This window comes from Zeus faber (genome assembly GCF_960531495.2).
Source record: "Zeus faber genome assembly, chromosome: 4".
Taxonomy (NCBI): domain Eukaryota; kingdom Metazoa; phylum Chordata; class Actinopteri; order Zeiformes; family Zeidae; genus Zeus; species Zeus faber.
The window spans coordinates 5542419-5558198 of NC_137191.1; the positions used below are offsets into that span (position 1 = coordinate 5542419).

Sequence of the window (15780 nt, forward strand, 5' to 3'; positions counted from 1 at the left end):
CTTCCACCATCCCTGTCATCACTCATCCCATGTTGTCTTCTCTCATCAGTACAATGGTTCAATCATACAGGACGGCTCCGTGTTCATGTGGATCAACCAAGGCTAAGCCCCTCTTTCTCTCTCTCTCTCTCTCTCTCTCTCCCTCTCTCCCTCACCCAGGCCTTTAAGGACGAGCTGGAGGGGCTGATTCAGGAGCAGATGAATAAAGGGAACAACCCCGCCGGGCTGCTGGCCCTCAGACAGATCGCCGACTTCTTCATGGCCAGCTCGGTGGCCGGCTTCAGCACCTCCCCTCTCAGTGAGTGTCCGCCGCGGTGTGGCCGTCGCCCCCGGCCGGGTCTCAGATCACCTACTGCGGGGCGAACCATCCCTCTGTATACGTACCGCACAAAGCATGCATGTGTACAGGCAAATTGGATGATATAGTGACACAGAAGCATAATAAGAAATGTGCGTGTGCGCACACACACACACACACACGCTCACACACACACATACACTCAGAGAAATCCAGAGACGGCCCAGCCCCAGACTCCGGAAGGGCCGTGCATATTTCCCAGGTTCCAGGCTCATGTTCCATATGGAGGTCTGCTTCCAATCAGGAGCCAGAATGCAGAACTAATGATGAATGACCACGTCAGGGCCGGCTCTTCCGTTTAGCTCCGACGAGGAGCCGCTCTCCTTCCAACCACCACGCCCCCAACGGGGTCCCCGGGAGTTGAGCCGGGGGGGGTTGTTGGATATTCGAATGAGCCAACGGACGTGATCGTTGATTTAATTTTTAGTTTCCATAATAATACATTTTCATCCAAAGTTAAGGGGAATTTTGAGGCGATGTTGGAAATGACGACAACAAAAGGAATGTGAATTTGTTTCTGCCAGCTGAGCTGAGGAAAATTGTGTGTCGATCTGATTCTTTATATCCCAATATTTAATGCAAAGAAATGACTCTTCTTCATCAGATGGATGCTTATTATTACACTTTTATAGGATTTTAATGTTGTTATAATGGCATGAATTTAATAGTTAATTGCAATTATTTGCAATGATTAATCATCATGACAGCCCGAGTGATCAATGTACTTCAAGATATACTGTCTGTACTGCTGTACCCTCTAGGTCTGGGAATGGTCACTCCCATCAACGACCTGTACGGGTTGGAATCTACCACTCTGGTGAAGGGGGAGAAGCAGGTGCGCTGCAAATTGGCCAGTCTCTACCGACTGGTGGACCTGTTCAGCTGGGCGCACTTCGCCAACTCCTACATCACGGTAAGACAGAGAGGAAGTGGTTCTGTAAAGGAACGCACGTGGGTTTTTTTCGGACACTTTCCCCGGTATAATAATGCATATGGATATAAACAGGAGGTTGTGCTACGAATACAGTTCAGTTATAGATGACGGGAACCAACATTCTGGTGGGGGGAGGGACAAAAAACTATTCTTTAGATTAAACCAAAGAGTTTGATGACGGATTATTTGGAAAGAATCCCTCGTCGGATCGTGTTCAGCTTGACACTCTAAAGCACCTTCACGAGCCGACGCTCTCACCCTGCGATTGGCCGCGCGGCCGCTGCTTTTCTTTCGAGGCTCAAAGAAACCAGTAAATCACTTTTATGGGATGCTTTTGAACGTTTCGCTGCATTGTGCACACAAACCACAAGTCACACTTAACTTTGAATTAGAAGTCATTAAACCGTACGGAAATGCACGGGAAATGTTTCATCGTTCATTTTTTTGTGTTCTTTTTTTTTTTTTTTTTTTTTAATTTCCCTTTAGGGTCGCGTCAGCAAAGAACAAGACCATATTCTCATCATGCCGAGAGGACTGTCCTTTGCCGAGGCGTCGGCTTCAAACCTGGTAAGGACCGAGTGCACCGAGCCCCTTCCTTCGCCGGAAAAAGTTGATCGAAGACATATTTATTCTCGAAAAGGAAGTGTGTCTCAGCCTCTGTGTGGCCTCTCGGCTGCTCCGTCTTGCACCAGTGCACGCGCATGCACGCACACACACTTTCTCACACACACACACACGTATATACACCTCTGTATTGTTGGCCGAGCTGCAGGTGTGGTGCTTCCAGGTCTTATCTCGCTGGTCTTGCGGCCTTATCTCCGCTGCAGCGCTGCCCGGGCACACAGCCGCCACCAAGATAAAGTCAGCGGGGTCAAAGGTCGTCCTTATGCGCTGCAGTTTCCTTTCTCATTGGAGTCATTTTTCTGTCATCTCTCGGTGGTTTTCATTCATGACTGGTTTATTGTGTGTAGTGTAGTATAGGGCCAGTGGAGAACGGAGAGTCATGTTCTTAGAGTGAATATTTGAAAAGGCGCGCGGGGTTCGCTTTGAGCCGGAGGGGTTTTTTTTTTTTGTTTTTTTTTTTTTTTTCCCCCCCAAACGTAGCACTAAGGATGTGATGGTGGAGGAGAAGGGACGGACTGTCAAAAATCGTCGTGCCACCCCGTCACCGGCTCCTTCCGTTCGGATGGACGATCCGAACAGAACTCTTTTTCTTCCCGCTTTCCCTAAGGACGGTCATTGAAGGTCACCCTTTAGCAGCGCCATGGCGGCGACCCGTGATAAACAAAGCAGATTCTCACCAACACCAGGCTACTAGCGGCAGTAATATAGAGTGAAAGTGGATGTAGTGGCCTCTCCGAAAAGATTTGAGGCGGAGGAGAAAGCCGACTTGTGGTGGAAAGGCTGGAGAGGCAGAACTAGGAAGGAGAGGATGTTTTATTTCACAGTGAGTGGGCTTGCCAGCTTGGAAGGCTTAGAAGTTGCCAAAATCTACCGCGGTGACTATGGAATTAATGCATTGCAACAGGAGAGTTCCGTAGCGAAACATTATGTGGCTAAAATATGCAAGAAATACTCCAGGTGGCCTTTGTAAAGTGACGGAGCGGGGGGCGGGGTGCGTTACGAGCACCACTCATTCCCCGGAAAAGAGGAAGGGGAAGTCGTCCAGGAGTGAGCGTGGGAGAGGTCCAAGGTCAGGGCGGAGCCTCTGCTCCCTGAAGGGGTGGAGGGGGGGGCAGGCGGATGGATGGAGCATTTGGAGACTTTGATCTGCGAGGTCTCCACCTCCTCTCTCTCTCTCTCTCTTTCTCTCTCTCTCTCTCCCTCCCCATCTCTCTCTCTCTCTCTCTCCCTAATTTAATCTGCGGTGTGAGAGCTACAGTACAATCCCTGCACTGTCTCTGAGGTCCTCGAGTGATTTAGGTGTCCTTTGTAGTGCCTCAGTGAAAGGATCTTTGAAATTCAAATTCCTCTCTCTCTCTCTCTCTCTCTCTCTCTCTCTCTCTCTCTCGCTCTCTCTCTCTCTCTCCCCCCGTCGGACTTATTTCTCTGGCTCTCTCTTTCCTCCACCCAACTCTCTCACTTAAGAGTCAAAGGCGCTCGGAGTGCCTCTCCATTTCCAGCCTCGGCGGAACTGCCGAGGGGACGTGGATTTCCCGATCAAGTCGCCCCTTGATCGCTGAGGGAATCCACGGCGGCGTCACGGCTTCACTCCAAAAGCAAGAGACGTCTGTCCCCCCAGGAGAGCGACCAGGGTGGATTCAACATCTGGCCTTTTGTCATTTGACATCCATCTGTTTCTCTTGACAGCCCTCGTCACGGGATGACGTGCCCTTTTAAATGGAAATCCAATAAGTCGGGTAGTTAAGTTACGGTGGGGATTGCTGCGGAGGGAGCGGAGTGAAGTCACAGAACACGCTCGAGGCAAAATTTATATTTGCATAGTTAAAAAATAAAAATTTGGGCCTGAAAAACCTGGTTCCGAGCGCCTGAGATCACCTTTGGCTTCTCTTCTCAATGTGACTCTGACGTCTGCGGGTCAGGCCTGATTATTCCCTTGAACGTCTGGTTGGCAATTAGGAGCTGGAGCCATGGATCTGTGTTTCCCATGCAGGTTCCCATGCACACTTTTTTTTTGGGGGGGGGCACGTTTTTCATGCTTTATTCCACGGTGACAGTACAGATAAACAGGGAAGGCGGGGGAGGGGGGCGGAGGTGCAGTACCTGGCCTCAGGCCTGGTTCCAACCGGGGGTCGGCTGCGGCAAAGGACTTCAGCCTTGCAAATGCCACGGGGCGGGTCACACTGGGGGGATTAGTCTTTATTTTACCAGATAAAAAATCAAATCAAAGACCAGCGACCATATTCTTCACTTTCAAATCAGCGTGAAAATTCCTATGAAATCCTTTCATTTTTATTGATTTTATTTCGAGCGGCATTTCATGTAAATGGATGTGTTTCTCCGAATTCTGGACGCCAGTGCAGAGCCGCATTCCCTTGACGTTACACCGTCCCGCTGCACAATTACCTCTTCACATTCGATTTCGGCACAGTGAATTAACCCCATTCCTTGCCAAAAATGCTTTGCTGGTAATTGATTTAGGTCCAGGGACAGTTAATGACGGGAGGAGGAGCTGGAAGGTCACAGTAACAAGGAGAGAGCTGTTTTGGAGATTCAGAGACAGTTTACCCCCCGCTCGCCCTTTTTAAAAATGTATTTAATTTTTTTCTTTTAATCAACCGTGAAGGTCGTCTCCGCTGCCCTCTATTCTAACTGCAAAGCCACAGCGGAGCCACATCTGACCGCCTGGTTCCTTGTGTTCCTGGTGACTGCTGCCGGTCATTTTGGTGAGACATTGCGTGCGGGGGGGGGGTCCAGCCATTTCCAGGTCCGCTCCTCGCGCCACGCGCAGACAGCTTCAGCAGATCTGACATGGACGCCGTCTTTGATGCGGTCGGCCGGTTCCGCCGACGGGGGCGAGATCTGATGATGCGAAAGGCCCGTTAAGCCCACGCCCAAGGACGTTCGGCTGCGAGGGAGATCGAGTTCACATCGGCGCTCCGCGAGGTGAAGCCCTTTGATAGGCTCCTGTCCAAGGATCCTCAGAGGAATTCTGGGATATCCTTTTAAGTCACGGTGCAGATAGCGGGCATAGTAACCGCCCTCCCCCCACGCTACACGCCTCCGGTCTATCTTAGGCCGTTCTTTCATGTTATCGCCCACTTAGCCGCGTCACCTTTCAGAATTCCACGGAAACACTCGGCCCCTCGGCGTGATTCTATATTTAGAAAGTGCTGCGAGCGCAGGATGGACATGTGATGGGCGGGTCCAGAACGGGGTGAGAGAGCACCCGGTTGTGAAGGACAGGGAGGAGAGAGAGAACACTGTGTGTGTGTGTGTGTGTGTGTGTGTGTGTGTGTGTGTGTGTGTGTGTGTGTGTGTGTGTGTGTGTGTGTGTGTGTGTGTGTGTGTGTGTGTGTGTGTGTGTGTGTGTGTGTGTCAGACATAGTTAATTCCGCTCTGCCGCTGCCATTCTCTTTCCTGTGCAGAGCAAACGATCAATAGTCTCTCATCTATCAAGCTGTGCGTCCCTCGTTCTCCCACATGGCTCCAAACAGATTCAAACGACTTGAGTTCGGTAGAAAGTCTGGAATTACAAGGAAAAACGCAATGAAAGCTGTTTAGGTTTGGTGAATTGAACCAACGTTTTCTGATATGATTTGGTGTGATTCCCCGGTGGATTCCTTGTTCATCTGGAGGTAATCTGAGAGATATGGTTTCATGTATTCCATACATATTCCTGTACATTTGGGAGAAATTGTCAGAGGTTTATCTGTGACTTTGTGTTGTTGGTGTAGAAAACAGGAACCTGTTGGTGCGGGGTTGTATCAGCGGACTAGATGCCATTATCGCTAATCCGAGATTTGTCAGATCTCTCAAATGAAATGGCGTCACCTGGTGCGCTGCAGAGGATCAATGTCGAGCGGAGAGTGATCTGGGAGATAATATCGGACTTGATTCAATTTATTAAAATGTGAAAAAATGTTGTGATAGAAATAAACCTTGTTTTCTTGAAAAACAGTCGGCAGAGCCTCGTTCATAAAGAGCGTCACAAGTCTTCCCTTCAACAAATCCGTAGAGTTAGAGCTTTTTTTTTTCCACGTTTTCTAAGATATGGGGGAGTCATTTGATCTCAAAGGAGCAAACTTTTTTTACTTATTTTATTTTCATTTATTTTTCGTCTTTTTTTCCCCCCAAGTCGATCATTTGGTCACGGTTTTTCTTTTATTTCTTTGCGACAAGGAGCGACTGTACCCACCATAAAAATGGCGGACCCCTTCACTGACGCTCTCTTATTGTTCTTCACCTTTTACCCGTGCAACCTCCAACCCCTTTCCTCCGTCTTCTTCTATCGCTCCATCACTGCTTGACTCAACTCATCTCTCTGTGTATTTATTTCTTGCGTCCGTCCGTCTGAGACCCTCCTTTGTCTTTTTTTTTTTTTTCTTTGCGCTGTCCATTTTTTTCTGTATCCATCTCCCGTCTGCTCATCCCTGGTTTCCCCATTGCCCCCCCACCCCCGCTCCTCTTCATCCCTCTCTTTCTCCGCGCTGTAACTTGATAACCGCTAAACGACTGACGAGGGAGCTGCCGCGGTGGGGATGTGGCATCGCCTCCAAGCGCTCCACGTTTCTCCTCGCGGGGGAACGGACGCTGAGGGGAGCAGGGTCGTCGATGATTTGATCTGGAGACACGGAGCTCGCGGATTTAGAGTCGTTTTTGTTGCTGTCGTCGTCGTTGTTTTGTCCCCGATGGCGACGAAAGCCCCTGAGCCTTGCTGCCATTGGTTGGTTCACGCGCCCCGCCTTAGAAGGAAGCTTCTCATTCGCTATCGCAATGATATTAAGATGCAGAAGCGGGAGCTCTGGAAAGCATACATCTTAAAAGGTTCTATGCAGAAACCGGGCACGTGCTATAGAATGAAATAGAATTATAAAACTGATCCACTGTTGTCGCTATATCTGTAATGAAAGAATCTGAAGATTTAATTGAATTCTGCTGCTTTAAAGCGGCTTACAGATCTCCCTGGAAAAGGGACTTTCCCGGTTAAGTAAATGTTGATTAACAATCATCTCAAAATAAACTTTTATTTCAACCCTTTTCTGACATGAGATTGATTATTTCAGCTTAAGCCGCCCAAAAATTGAAATGCTCCTTAGAGGATGATATGAAAACGTGAGAAAAGAAATGCTGCATGATTCAGGTATGTGTCTGCGTCACCGCGGTGGGTATTCTAATGAATCTCAAGTGAATTTAATTGTCTCAACAAAGTCCTGAACGTTTTGCCAAAGGCCTCTAATTATGTAGAACCAGTCCTCTGTATGCTCACAAACACACACACACACCATATACACACACACACACGCACACACATGTCCCTTAAGGCATGTTGGCTGACCCTCCTCCTCCTCCTCCTCTGGCCCCCAGGTGAAGGTCAACATCATCGGGGATGTGATCGACCCGGGCTCCAGCAACCTGAGGATGGACCCCGCCGGCTTCAGCCCCCACGCCGCCATCTACTCCATGCGCCCGGACGTGCGCTGCGTCATTCACGTGCACACTCCCGCCACTGCCGCCGTGAGTCGCGTTTTTTTTTGTTGTTGTTGTTTGTTTCTTTTCTGTTTTGAGGGGCAGAGCTTCAGGTTGGCTTCCCTGTTTTCCCTGCAGCAAACCCTACTCTGTTTCTAGAAACCGCAAGAGTGCAAATAATTATCCTGCATGCATGTCACCGCGGCTTTGTACTGTATCAGCCCCCACAGGAAGTTGTCATTTTTCCATTACAATAATGAATGCAAATTCAACCAATCTCTGCAATATTTATGAGAGCTTGCAATAATTGCAAAGACTTTTCCCACTTGATATCATATTATACGCAGTTCTTTATGTTTCGAAAGCAAAAAGGATGAGTACCAACATATTTCAACAAAAAAAAACACACTCTTTGACTTTGTGTCAAAGTTTGCAAACCGCATCGCAACTTTTGAGAAAAGCTGCAGCGGAAGCAGGCGTTCCTGGCCGGGAACAAAAGATCTGTGAGATGAGGGAGGGCTCGGTCCATGTCTCCTTGAAGACGTGCCTCGGAACCGTCTCTTTTTGTTTAAATAGACTTTTGTGCCGGGGCTGTTTTTTGGTTCAGTTATTGAATAAAGGCATCTTTTTAGTGTCTTGTTTAAAGTGTCCTTCGGAGAGATTTGGATAAGCTGAACAGAAAGGATAATTCATGAAAACGCGCGGGTGCAAGAAAGCGACGCCGTTTTGGAAGCTCAGCAGCCCCGCCGGAGTACAAACATCTTCCCAGAACAAAGAAACAAAGACTTTCACACAGAGCAAACCCGCAGGACGTTCTCAAACAGTTTCCCAAAGACAGCTTCCCTCGCAGCGCCTGGTCCCCCTTTCCTGATGTCGTCTTCTCGTCTTCTCGCCCCCTCGATCCCCAGGTGTCGTCCATGAAGTGCGGCCTGCTTCCCATCTCCCAGGAGGCTCTGATCCTGGGCGACATCGCCTACTACAACTACCAGGGCAGCCTAGATGAGCAGGAGGAGCGTAGGGAGCTGCAGAAGGCCCTGGGGCCCTCGTCCAAGGTGAGGCCGGGAGCCACAACGGGCCCCCCCGCACGCTCAGGAACCAAATCAATTCCGCTCGGTGACTTTTTTTCAGGACAGAAGAGAAAACCCGAAGGGCAAATGACTTCATTTTCACAGTGTTGTGAAAGTGAAGTCGTTTGCCCACAAATACCGGGTCGAAGCTAATCAGCCTTCATAAGGGAACTTAAAAGTGCTGAGGGAAGTCTCCTTAAAGCTACATGTGGTGACTTTTTCATGGTAAAAATATTTGCTTTTAACTGTTATTGGCATTGGAATTGTCCTTAGCAAGCAAACATGAACGGGAAGACCCTTTGGACCTTCAGGGTATGAAAACACTACATATCTGCCCATAATAAACTGCTGTGTGTGTGTGTGTGTGTGTGTGTGTGTGTGTGTGTGTGTGTGTGTGTGTGTGTGTGTGTGTGTGTGTGTGTGTGTGTGTGTGTGTGTGTGTGTGTGTGTGTGTGTGTGTGTGTGTATGTGTGTGTGTAGGTACTAGTGCTGAGGAATCACGGCATGGTGGCTCTTGGGGAGACGATCGAAGAGGCCTTTCATTTCATCTACAATGTCCACTTGGCCTGCGAGATCCAGGTACACACACACACACACACACACACACACACACACTTCCTTTGGTGGAAACTGTTAAAAAAAATAAAAGTAATTTACACAGAAGCTAAAGGACCCAGGTGGTGTAAAATGGCATTTTAGCCCATTTACTAGTCAGCACATAGGGGTTACATTACCCCCGTGTCATAGCTCATTGACCTTTTCTTGAAAATTCATTATGATGTTAATACCGTGTTAAAGAAACTGCTCTTCCAAGATAATTGTGAGATATGTTTCACCATAATCGTTAGAATAAAAAAAAAAAAAGTAAAGTAAAAAGAATGTGAGCCATCAACAGGAAAAAGGTCACTAAAGTAAAGTGTGTGTTCTGACAAGTAAAAGGACTAAAACTCGAAAAGGGGCGGTGGACAGCTTTTGTTTTTTAACAGTATTTTCTTAACCTCTGGTTTTGGGGGTGCGGGGGTGCAGGATCATGGTCGCGGGCCCCGAAGGCTCAGACACGTGGTCGTAAAAATACTGTACAATCTGGAGGTTACTGCCTTTGTCCCCCAGCGTCCAGGTGCCTTCTATACGGTTTATGGTGCTTAAAACAGACATTTTAATAAGACGCACATGTTTTACTTTATTAAGTCGTGTGTGTGTGTGTGTGTGTGTGTGTGCGTGTGTGTGAGTGTGTGTGGAGAGAAGGGGTAGGTATTTAACAAACTGTGGTTGCCGACACATTATTTGAAAAACAAAACAAACATCAGTCCATGCTGTAAAGATGTGTTTCAACTCCTAAATGAACAGTGTCTCTATCCCACTGGGCTGGGAGTAGCTCCTGGGTTTGGGGTCGAGTAACCACTCCGATTCAGTGTTGACTCGGTGTCTCTTTATTTTCCAACTAGTGTGTTTTAAAAATGGTTTCCCAACCTGTTTCACGTCAAGGAGCCACAATTTGATCCGTATGGGGCCCATAGATCCCATTTGATAAGATGCCTCTGGTCTCTGTGACCTCAATCTGTGAAGACTTTTGTGAGATCAGATTTGGTATTTATGCTCTAGTTAGGGAGATAAGAGTGAAACCAGGACGAGAACAGTCTTTATTGTACATTGTCTCATGGTGTAAATGAAATAATGTTGTGCTATAAAGTTGAACTATTAATCATTTTGCTGGGGAACCCTGGAACCTCTTGATGGACCCCCGGGGGTCCCCGGACCCCACGTTGAGAACCATTGCTCCACCGGGCCAATGGTATTTGGCGCATTCTGAGGCAATCCCCCCAAAGTTTGTCCACCAAATCTTTAACCACTTCTTGATACTGCTCCGCCTGTCTTGTTGAACCAATCCACATCTCGTCTTTTCAGCTCACTCTGTTTTCCTTTCTTCAGGTGAACGCCATCTCATGCGCTGGCAGCGTTGACAACCTCATTGTTCTGGACAAAGAGAAGTACAAGTCCCGGACGTTTGACGTGGGCACGGCCGAGGCGGTGAATATGGGCGGCCAGCAGAAGTGGAAAGTCGGGGAGCTGGAGTTCGAGTCCCTGATGAGAATGCTGGACAACCTGGTGAGTCCTGGTCTAAGAATCTGGCCTGAGAACCTGCACTGAGAACCTGCTCTAAGAACCTGCTAGAAAAACCTGCTCTAAGAACACGTGCACTGCCCACAGAGCCACAGGCACATGCGTTTACATGAAAATCTAAATCCAGGCTGCATGACTCACACAACACAAAGGTACATGCAGTTGACATATGAATGCATTCCCCAGTGTCTATGTAATTATTATTATTATTATTATTATTAATAATAATAATAATAATAATAATAATAATAATAATAATAATAATAATTAATAATGATGATGATAATAAATCAAAAAGGAAAAAGCTAAATGCATTTAATACACTTAAGTAAATATTTCAGTTTTGGGACATCAATTTAGACATTGAGACATGGAAGGATGACAATCATTCCTCGGTGAATTATTTTGAATCCATTCTCTACGGTTATTGCTCCAGGTCCCCGCTCACCAGATTCCTGAGATAGCCTCACATTGGACGAGTGAGGATTCATTTTGCTGGAAGAAACACAAAAACTTTGGGGAAGCGTAAATGTTTCGGCTCAGAGGTCAAGGGTCAAGGGTCAGGGGTTGGAAGTTAAAGTGCTGTGTAGCCTTGAACCTTGCACTGCCCATTTGAATGAGCCTTTCACATCCATGCTGTCACCGTCTAAGAGGAGGAGACTGACAAAGTCAGTTTGGCGGCGCAAAATCTGGCTTTTTTTCAATTTTAAGACCAGTTTTAGCGTCCTGATCATCCTGATCGTCCTGATCGTCCTGATCGTCCATGTGCAGGGGGGCCACAGTGAGCGGTCTACTCTCCAGAGACCAAGCGGTAGGAACCGGCGCCAGAATCCAGGTGCCCTGATCCCTGGAAAGTAGTTTGGCAGCGTCTGTGTATTCATAAACGGAGGATTAACTGATCCTGAACCCAAATGTACAAGGAGGGGGAAGGAGGAAGGAGCTGTGACTCCTGAAGCAGCAGCGGCGGTGGCTGGGCGGACGGGTGGGTGGGCGGGTGGATGAGGGAGGGTTCGTTATCATGGAGCCTTGGGGAGGGATTTGACGGAACATCAAATGCAGAATTATTCCAGCCCGGCCCGCCTCAATTAGCGACACAAAGTCAAACGCAACCTCCTTTCCTTCTCACTTTGTTTGTTTGTTTGTTTGTCGACTTGTTTGTTTTTGACGATCTTGTGTCGTTCTGGGTTAGAGGTCAAAGACGGGAGGTGTCTCAGCTGACCGTCCTCTGTGTTGGTCCTCCGCGCAGCTTTCCTCCCACCTCTCTTTCTCCCCAACGATAGAGGGGGAGAGTACGAGATGGAGGGAGACGCTCTTTTCCCCATCACTCAGGACGTGGTGGTGGTGGTGTTGTGGCTGGTCTCTCAGGGTGTTGAAGTCACGGGCAGGGTACAGGGCTTCGCTGGGTCTCTGCTCGCCTTCTTCCCCGTCCTCCGAGCTGCTGCCTGAGCGGCTGCGTTCCCTCCAGCTCTGGGTTTCCGCTCTGACGGACGGTCGGCAAAGGCGGGGGTGGGCAGACACAAACGTCGAGACAGTCCCATGACCTGTCTCATCTCTCTGCCTGTATCTCTGTGAGTCGCTGTAGTTCTGTTGGTCTGTCGGCCTGTATCTAGGTCTGTAGGCGTGTCGGTCTGTAGCTCTCTTGTCTTTAGGTCAGCCTGTAGGTGTCTGTCTGTTGGTCTGTAGCTCTCTGTCTTCAGGTCGGCCTGTAGGTCTCTGTCTGTGGGTCTGTAGGTCTCTGCATGTAGGTTTGTAGGTCTCTGCAGGTGTGTTTATAGCTCTTTTCTGTGGGTCAGTAGGTCTCTGTCCGTACCCCTGTCTGTGGGCCTGCGGGTCAGCCTGTTGGTGGGTAGGTCTGTCAGTAGGTCTGTAGGTCTCTGTCTGCAGGTGTGTCGGCATGTAGGTCTCTAGATTTGTAAGATTTCTCTTGTTAATAGGTCTGTTGCTATTTTGGTCTCTCTCTTTGTCTTTATCTGTCTGTACGTCTGTCTGTGGGTCTGTAGGTCTCTGTAGGTGTGTATGTCTGTAGCTCTTTTCTGTAGGTCTGTTAGTAGGTCTGTAGGTCTTTGTCACTTGGTCTCTGTCCGTACCTCTCTCTGCCGTTCAGCCTGTAGGTCTCTAGGTCTCTGTCCGCAGGTGTGTCGGCCTGTCAATAGGTATTTGGTCTCTCTCTTTGTCTTTATGTCTGTGGGTCTGTCATTCCATATATCTATGTGTCTGTATTTCAGTGTCTATGTGTGACTGCCCCCTGCAGGGCTACAGGACGGGCTACGCCTACCGCCACCCCATCGTGCGGGAGAAGCCGCGGCACCGCAGCGAGGTGGAGATCCCGGCCACGGTGACGGCCTTCCTGTTCGAGGAGGACAGCTGCGACGCCACACGGCTGCCCTTCAAGTTCCTGCAGCAGCGGCAGCAGCGCGAGAAGACGCGATGGCTCAACTCCCCCAACAGCTACACCAAGGTCAGCGTGGAGGCCGGAGACGAGCGGCACCACGCCCGCACCACCACGGTGAGTGTCTGTCTGTCTGTCTGTCTGTCTGTCTGTCTGTACGGTATGTGTGTGTCTTTTCCCACGAACCTGTCTGAAGGGCAGGTGTTGTTTTTACCTCCAGGTCTCTTGCTACCATCTGGTTTCTTGAAAGCTCAAACTATGGCGCCCTCCGCTGGCTGAACAGAAAACTGGTTTCCATGGATTTTTTGTCATGTTATGGGGTTGAGGCTTTTATTCAAAGGAAAATATGATCATTGCTGTTTATACCTCTTTGATATGGAGGTATGGATTAGTAAGGACATTTTGAGCATACATTTTCTAAAATTTAGATAATGAGACCGTTCTGAGAAGAATGGTGAAGTAGAACAGAACCTCTAGTTTGTTGAACGTAAGCTCTGTTATCCAGCGTAGGGTTACAACCACAACTCAATGTGCTTCCTATTAGATGACACTGAAAGATTCTGACTCTCGGAACTGCAGACCTGCATTATGCATAATAGTCATTTGTCTTTGCTCTGCTCGTTCCTGTGCAGTGGATGAAGGCCGAGGAGACGGGCACCCCGGGCACCCCCATTCGGATCGAGGACCCCAATCAGTTCGTCCCTCTCAACACAGACCCCAGCGAGGTGCTCCAGAAGAGGAATAAAGTCAGTCTTCTTTTCAAATAATCTCTTCTTACAACCATTTGAGATTAGTTTGCACTGGGGAAATACGATTTGTCCAGTTGGGGTTGTCATATATATATATATATACACTGTATATATATACACTGTATATAATATTTCCTTAATGTCAATGGTTAAGCTATTTAGGCTGCAGCTGTTGCCTCATTTGTTACAGGTAGTAAAAGTTTATTCCAGTAAAAGGCATGATTTGAACTCTCAGTAATACAGCTATCTGTGAAAATGCAAGACAAAATTTTGATAATGATGATAATAATAATAATAATAATAATAATAATAATGATAATAATTCTGATGATAATAATAATAATAATAATAATAATAATAAAAATAATAGACTTTCTTTAGAGATACCTTTCCAGAGCAGAGTTACAAACTGATTCACAGAGAACATCAAATAAAAGTATAAACATAATGATAAAAGAAGTGGTACAAGGAGTAATATGCAGATAAAATGCCATAATGGTCAGTCAATCACAAAAGACAGTAAATCAGAAAATGTAATAAAAATATAATATAACATTTTATATAAATGTTAAAATAAATAAAATAGGAAATAAATGTTATGTTGACATATGTTAATCAAATAAAAGATGAACTAACATCAGTAGAAGCGTTACGGTAAAAGTTAGACTGAAGAGGTTTTAAAGCAGGCACGGTGTTGGCCAGCCCCTCAGTGTCCAGCCTGGACTCTTGAACAGACAGCAGGCTGATATGGGGTTAAGGAGTCTAAAATATAACTACAATGATCAATAAAGGAGCCAGATGATGTTTCCTGTTATGGCTTCAATAAAAAAAAATTGTTTTAAGTGTCTTTCATCGCAGCTGTGCCTGTGCTTTGTTTTGATCTAAATCCTGGTCGCTGTTTAGACAAGATGCCATGACAGAACTGATGGTTCCAGTCCTTGATTTGATCTCCAACTGGTGACTCAAGCACTTTGGCAACAACAGAAGATGTTTTCTTGGATATGGCTCTGTAATTATTCCGCGGGGTTGGATCCTCAGGCCGGGGAAGTTTCATTTCTGACCGAGGAGAGATTACGAAAGATATGCCGCGAGATCTCCGCGCTGCAGAATCTGCTGCTGGTTTTAGAAACGGTGGTTCCAGCGTATCAGAACCAGCTGGTTCCACGGCCAGACCCACGGTGAACTGCAACAACGGCAGAGTTGCAGAAAAAGCAAGAAATGGAAATATAAACATAAAAAAAAAAAAATCTCTCAATAAAACTGTACCAGTTTTTGCAAAGGGATCCGGTCTAATTTAGTGGTTACAAAGAAAGAACAACAACAAATGAAAAACTAATAACAGCGTCTCATCCATCTGGAAGTGTACTGGTGTTTCCTGCTTCTGCATGTTTTCAACCCCGGTGCTAGAGCCCGGACCTCTTGTCTCAACACGCGTGATGACGCCACCTGAGTTTTATTTGTTTCCCCCGTCCCGTGGCAGATCAGGGACCAGAACCGGATGGACATGATGACGTCGGGCCCGCGCTCCCAGCACCTGGCCGGGATCCCGGACGACCAGCCGCGACGGGTGAGGACCGGCCTCGTTGCCGCCCCCTCCAAACACTTTTTCAGGATTCAACTTGTGATTGGGAAGGACCAGATCGCTCCTTATCCCTTTGCAATGCTGTTTTTATTTTGTTTTTATTCACTAGCCTGTATTTTACCGGGGGAAGCCACTTTGAGATTGAAGCTGTTTTCCAAGAGGGCCGTGCATGGCCAAGGAAGGCGGTAGCCAAAATAAAAAGTTGTAGACATTAAAACAGCAAAAACACCCACGACCGGTATTTATATTGAAACAGGTCAACGATTCTGTGTTGAAATTTGCAATTTCATTTTTGTGATTACTGCATTCACGTCAAGTACCCTGATTGGAGGGCTTTTAAGATGCTGCTTTACAATGGCGCAAACAAATGTGCTGAAACTATTTATGAAGTTAGGGATAGACCAGGATAAGCAACACGCTAAATGGCATTTTTTCATCCTAAATCTTTTCTAAATCTGTCAGAGCTTGGCAGCTTTCTGCTTCTTTGAAC

At 47.3% G+C, this 15780-nt stretch overlaps 1 protein-coding gene across 8 annotated transcripts in view; it reads left to right on the forward strand.

Annotated features, from left to right (window-relative positions):
• add3a (adducin 3 (gamma) a) overlaps window positions 1-15780 on the forward strand; it is a 107767-nt gene that overhangs the window by 82421 nt on the left and 9566 nt on the right. For all 8 annotated transcript variants that reach the window (XM_079999057.1, XM_079999056.1, XM_079999054.1 and 5 more), the window contains 10 exons: window positions 160-298; window positions 1120-1271; window positions 1779-1859; window positions 7281-7430; window positions 8291-8434; window positions 8930-9028; window positions 10379-10555; window positions 12822-13076; window positions 13592-13705; window positions 15189-15275. In XM_079999057.1, the coding sequence (XP_079855183.1) occupies window positions 160-298; window positions 1120-1271; window positions 1779-1859; window positions 7281-7430; window positions 8291-8434; window positions 8930-9028; window positions 10379-10555; window positions 12822-13076; window positions 13592-13705; window positions 15189-15275 (1398 nt within the window). The remainder of the gene's footprint in view (window positions 1-159; window positions 299-1119; window positions 1272-1778; window positions 1860-7280; window positions 7431-8290; window positions 8435-8929; window positions 9029-10378; window positions 10556-12821; window positions 13077-13591; window positions 13706-15188; window positions 15276-15780) is intronic.